The 6137-nt window shown below is 59.7% G+C and overlaps 1 protein-coding gene across 1 annotated transcript; it reads left to right on the forward strand.

The window, feature by feature from the left end:
• Positions 1-6: 6 nt before the first annotated feature.
• OXLD1 (oxidoreductase like domain containing 1) lies at positions 7-1504 on the forward strand. The gene is made up of 2 exons (XM_039859314.1): positions 7-114; positions 930-1504. Exons 1-2 carry the CDS (start codon positions 55-57, stop codon positions 1347-1349), a joined length of 480 nt encoding a protein of 159 aa, XP_039715248.1. The 5' UTR covers positions 7-54; the 3' UTR covers positions 1350-1504.
• The last annotated feature ends 4633 nt before the right edge of the window (positions 1505-6137 follow it).

Genomic DNA, 6137 nt, shown 5'->3' on the forward strand with positions numbered 1-6137 from the left:
CTCGGGCGGGGCTGAGGCTGGAGCGCGCATGCGCGCTGGGCCCGGCCGCCGGCGATGTTGCTGCGGAGCGCGGCCCAGGGAGGCCGGGCGGTATTCGCCGCTTCCCACTGCCCGGCAAGTACCCGGCGGGGCGGGGCCCGGGGCCGTGTTCGAGATGTCAGGTCTGGCAGGGACCGGAGACGCTCCCCGAGCCCGGCTGGCGGGACCGGAGACGCTCCCCGCGCCCGGCTGGCCTCGCCCCTGTCTGTCTCGCCCTTGCCCGGCCTTGCGCCCGGCCCGCGGGAAGGGTCATTCCGGGCAGAGCCGGGTTCCGAGTTCGTTGACTCGTTCGGCAGTATCTGTTGAGCGCCCGCCCTGTGCGAGCCCCTTTGGGGACGCCGCAGTGAACAGCAGCTGATGCTCTTCTCAGGAGTTAGCGAAATAAGCAAAGTTTGGGCTGTGTCGATCAGTGTTCTGTGCCCTGGAGACACGTAGAGCAGGGAAGGGGACCCACAGGCTCTTGGGGGATGACCTGGGCGGCCCGGGCTTCTCGTGGGACAGAGGGAAACAGGGATGAAGGGGTGATACGATTAGTCGGGGTCAGAGTAGAGGGCACAGCTGCACTGGTTGCAGAGGGAGAGGTGGCTGTGTGGCCAGGAGCTCACCCCCACTCCATTCCTGTCCCCGGGGCCAGAGCCGTCTTAGCTGGAGGTGCCCAGCTTCCGCCACCCCACGCCTGCTGGACTCATATCACCTCATCCTCATACCAACCATTACACCTATTTTATGAATAGGAAACCGAGTCTAGCCATGAAAGTCACACAGGAAGTGAGGAAGCTGAGGAGGACATGGAGCCCCCTGCCAGTGACAGGCCAAAACTCCTCTGGAGCTGGGGGCCAGCGAGGCCTTATCAGCTTCCTGTGGACTCATAGGCTCATCTGCGTTCTTAGGGGCTACGCAGACTCTCCAGCTGGGACTGGTGCCAAAGGCTTCCTGGAGGCGGCGGCATTCTACACAGGTACCTCGCCCGGATCCCAGTGCATGCAGGCCACAGAGGGTTCGGGAAGGACCCCGTGGACGTGGGCTCCCAGACAAGTGCAGACGGCACTGGGCAGCTCAAGTCCTCCCTGCCCAGCGGGAGCCCCTCAGAACCGCCATATCCCCCACCACCCAAGCTGCAGCCCCCCACAAACTGCTGCATGAGCGGCTGCCCCAACTGCGTGTGGGTGGAGTATGCCGATGTGCTGCTGCAGCATTACCAGGACGGTGGGGAGCGGGCCCTGGCCGCCCTGGAGGAGCACGTGGCTGACGAGACCCTCAAGGCCTTCCTCAGGATGGAGATCCAGCTTCGCGTGAGGTGCGGAGGCTGAGCCGGCCTGGCCCAGCGCTCGCTGAGGGCTCCTGCCTGGGGAGCAACACGGCCTCCTCTGTCCGCGGCCCCTCTGTGGGCTTGTGTTGGGTGGAAATCGGAAGAATTATTTATTGACTTTCCCTGAGAATAAACAAGGTCTTTGCGGTGGTGAGACTGGAGGCCTCTGTGTTATCATCAGACGTTCACTGAGCCCCTCGAGGAAATAGGACTCATTTTCTTCACTATTCAACAGTGACCCCAGGGGCCCCCTTCCATGTCCCCACATCCCAGAAGTCCCGCCCAAAGGTCCTTGGTGTTTACGGAGCAGTGTGGCAGAGGGAGCACCAACTGGCCCAGGGAACTTGCCATTGGCAAAGCCCTTGGCAGACACAAACGCCACCAGGCAGCTGGGAAATGCCCCATTCGCCCAGCCGCAGTCAGCCGCCAACTCCTGGGGTCCTTGGGGAGACACCCACCCACAAGCCGATCAGCCTCAGGGACCTGAGCACCGCTTAGCTACTGGTCAGTCCTTCCGGCCCACGTTGCCACAGCTCCCACAGTAGTCGGCCAGGGCGGAAGCGACTCCAGGCTCTGATGGCAGTGTCCTGGACAGGGCGGGGTTACATGAAGTTATGCAGGTTTTATCTCATTTAAGGGAGAAGCTAAGGTGGTAATGCCACTTGCATGGGATTTGAGCTGACAAATAGGCCTTCCCTTGAATATAAAGCCAGTACTTCACACGGACATGGAAACCGGTGGCCCAGAGGCAGACTGGTGCTGTGCTGAGGACACCTCATCCGACACCTGTCTTGCACGGCTAACGAGTGTCATCCAGAAGCTCTCAGAGTTTTGACTGGTTTGGAGAAATGTGATTATAGCAACACAATTTATCAGACTCTATCTCAGAGGCCGTCTAGTCTGATCTGTTGTGCAGATTTGAAAGTGGAAGAGAGAGTTTTCCCAATAGTGCAGCACAGCGGAGCTCGGTGCAGCCTGGGCCCCTGAGGGGTCTGCGACACAGAGGTAGCTTATCTCAGATGTAGGAAGAGGTTTTCTCTGTGTTTTCCTCAAAAATACGGAGTCATAGCATGTTTTCTATAGGCACACGTGTGGGTGTATTCACATGTGTTCACACGTGTATGTATGTGTATATACATACATCCCACCCAGTGGACCCTATGGGATTAGCCTTACTTTAGATTCAACAGTCACGGCAAAGGCCCTTGCCATGTGACATTCCCAAAGAGAAGCCGCTGGCCTTGCCCCTCCTAGTTGTAAACATGTCGATGCCAGCGCAGCGTCGGCACCAGGCTTGCTGAGACTGCCCTGCGGGTGCGCGCCTCATCTTTGTTCAGCCCACCGGTGCTTACTGAGCGTCTGGGAAGTACCTGGCGCTGGGCCAGACGCCAGGGTCTCTAGTCCACTCGTGTGGAGGACAGCTTAACACAGTTAGCCAACCACAGGGCGATAACGCCTCACCCGTCAGAATGGCCATTATCAAAAAATCAACAACTAGCGTGTTGGCGAGGACGTGGAGAGAAGGGGGCCTTCGTGCACTGTGGGCGGGAATGTAAACTGGTGCAGCCACGATGGCCAACAGTATGGAGGTTCCTCAAAAAATTAAAAACAACTACTTTATGACCCAGCACTAACACTCCTGGGTATTTTTCCAAAGAAATCCAGAACTCTAGTTTGAAAAGAGATATGGCCCCCTGGGTTCGTGGTGGCGTTACTAGTAATAGCCAAGATATGGAAGTCACTAAGTGTCCACTGATGGATGAGTAGATAAAGAAGCGGCACATACATACAGTGGAACATCACTCAGCCATTAAGAAGGAAATCTCGCCATTCGCGACAATGCGGGTGGACCTAGAGAGTATTATGAGTGAAATAAGCCAGAGAAAGACGGATGCCGTGTGATTTCACTTATATGTGGATCTTAAAATAGAAGCAGACTCGTAGATGCAGAGAACAAACTGATGGTTGCCAGAGGGGAGGGGGGTTGGGGGGATTCGTGAAAAAGCTGATAGGGAATAAGAGGCGCAAACTGCCAGTTTATGAGTCACGGAGATGTCATGCACGGCATAGGACAATAGTGTCATAACTGCGTGGCGACAGATGGGTTCTAGACTTACTGCGATCACTTCCTAAGGTACATAAATGTCAAATCGCCATGTCAGACACCCGAACCTAATACAACCTACGTCAACTATAATAAAAAACAAAATTATCCAAACGTTTAACTGCACGATAAGTGCTGAGGGAGAGAGCCCAGCTCCCCTGAGGCCTATCGGCTAGGCATCCTGGTCCAACCTGGGATGGGGGGCGCCCTAAGGAAATGATGCTGGGGCAGAGCCCTGAGTCCCAGGAGGGGCGAGCTGGGGGTCCGGAGCAGCAGGTGTGAAGGCCCTGGGGTGGAAGGGGCTCCCTGGAGCACAGCAGGAGGGCGGGATGAAAGCTGAGGCCGAAGAAGTGGCTAGGGGCCAGGCCACACAGGGCTTGGGGCCACGAAGGCGGGATCTCCCGGAAGTCAGGACTGAAGGGGGGGCCCGAGACAGCAGCCAGTGCCGTTTCGTTCATGTCTCAAAGGACAAGCAGCTACCAGAGAGTCCTGCCCTTGTCGCTGTTCGTGGTCTCACTGCCCTCCCTGGCGTGTCCCTCCTTCAGGTGCTGACTACACCAAGCGCCTTCCCATCCCCCAGAATCCTCAGCGGCGGTGCCTGCGGACTGGCCTTGACAATCTCATTAGTGTGGCGTCAGGGAACCGTCCTAATCCGCTTACCCGGGAGTGGGATAAATGCCCGGTGACCCCGTGGTGAGGGCTGCTCAGCCACTCGACCCACGGCCCGAGACGCCCCAGTGCTTGGTGAGTAGTCACCTTCCCCAGCTGCCTTTCCTGGGGCCATTTACCCAGGGGAGTTAGCGGGCATCTGCCCAGAGGGTGGGAAGCTGGTGGGCTTTTCACCACCAGGCTGAGGCCTGGATCTGTGAGAGCCCACCACGGCCCTGTTCTTCAGAGAGGACACCCAGCTGGTCACCTCTCTGCCCTCCCCTCTCAAGTCAAACGATGGTACAGGCTGTCCCCAAGGCCAGCAATGGTCTGGGAGCCTTGGGCCACACGTGCTCAGTCAACTTGGGTGGGCACCAGCCAGAGGCAGGGCTGGGGCTGGGGCCGCTTGGGCGGTGGTCACCACAGGACAGCTCCATCAGGCTCAGAGCTGCCCACGCCAGGCCAATGGCTCAGGGCTGGGGACGGAGCCTGGTTGGGCCTACGCTGTCTGGGCTGTGGGAGTGAGTGTCAGGGTCTGGTCTGCCTTGGACCCCTCCTGGGCTGGGGCTGGTACCAGCACTGAGGCTGAGCCTTAGGGAGGGAGGGTCCATGGCTGGGTCCACCCCACGCAAGTGCCAGCACCCACCACCGAGACTTTGGCCAGTGGGACCGCTTGTCTTTGCCTCCTGGTTGGTCGCAGCCTGGACGCTCTAGCAGGCAGCTGTCGGCAGCCCAAGGCTTGAGTCAGGCACTGCAGCCCGCCAGATGCAGGGCAAGAAAGGGGACCCAAGAGGTGGTGCCTGGGGAGTGTGGTGAGGGGGCGGTGGCTCCCGTCTTTGTCACGGGCTTAGCCTCAGAATGTTCTGGACCCCAGCGGCCCTGAGGGATTACTTTCCCTCTGGTGCTAATAGGCTTAGAGGAAGCTGAGCTGCCCTTGACCTTGGCCAAGGTTACCAGGGCTTAGGGCATCTGGGGAGAGGAGGGGAGGTCCCCCTGCGCGGTGGTGCAAGGACACCAGTAGGTGACACTGGCTACAGAGCGGGCTCCGAGCACGGCGAGCGGCGGCCGGTACCGGCAGAGGGAGGACACTGCTGGGCGACGATGTCGCAGCTCGGCGTCTCTTTCTGAGACAGGCCGCTCCCTGCCCGGCACCCCGCTCCCCGTTTGCCAGTCATTCTGCAGTTCGCCTTGCTGCTGGGTGCCCTTCATGCCACGTGACTGAGACGAGTGTCCCAACCCCCAGGGATTGAGGAGGGAGTGCAGAAGGGGAGGCATGTGAGGAGGGGTACACTTGCGGCCCCCCTTCCTGGCCCCAGTGGAGCCCTGAGTGGACATGGCAGAGGCTGCTGTCCAGTCGTGCTGAGGACCCCCTATGTCTCATGTTTTGGGTTTTCCTCTGCTCCGGTGGGTTGAGGGGGGTTGGAAGCGGGAGGGATGACTGGATGACCCCCTGACCCCCCGCCTGATCTGCCACCAGCCCACTGCCTGAGGAAGTTCAGAAGCCAAAGGTCACCACAGGGTCTCTGCCAACCTGGCCATGAACCTGGAACTGCCCAAGCCCGAGATCCGGTCGGCCACCAGGGTGACTGGGGGGCCCGTCACCCCCAGGAAAGGACCCCCTAAATTTAAGCAGCGGCAAACCAGGCAGTTCAAGAGCAAGCCCCCCAAGAAAGGTGTCCAAGGGTAAGCAGAGCTGGGGAAGGGGCGCCCCTGCGAGGGGGTGCAGGGGCCCGGCCCCAGGCTGCACAGCAGGAACGTGGGGCTGCTCTCCATCCAGGGCTGGGGAGCTGGGACCTCAGCACCCTTACCTGGCCGAGCGTGGTCCCATGGTCCTAAAGGGGTTCCCGAGGGCCTGCTCAGGGCCTGTCTAGGGCTCCCCATTCCACGGCATGGAAGCGGGAGGGGCTCAGGGCAGTTCCTGTCACTCTCCAGCTGTTACTGCCAAAGGGACCTGGGAAGCACACTCACTCACACACACACACCCAGGGCACACAGCCCGCCCACACACCCAGGGCACACTCACAACTGACACCCACA

Source organism: Pteropus medius, unplaced genomic scaffold, assembly GCF_902729225.1.
Source record: "Pteropus medius unplaced genomic scaffold, Ma_sr-lr_union100, whole genome shotgun sequence".
NCBI classification, from domain to species: Eukaryota; Metazoa; Chordata; class Mammalia; order Chiroptera; family Pteropodidae; genus Pteropus; species Pteropus medius.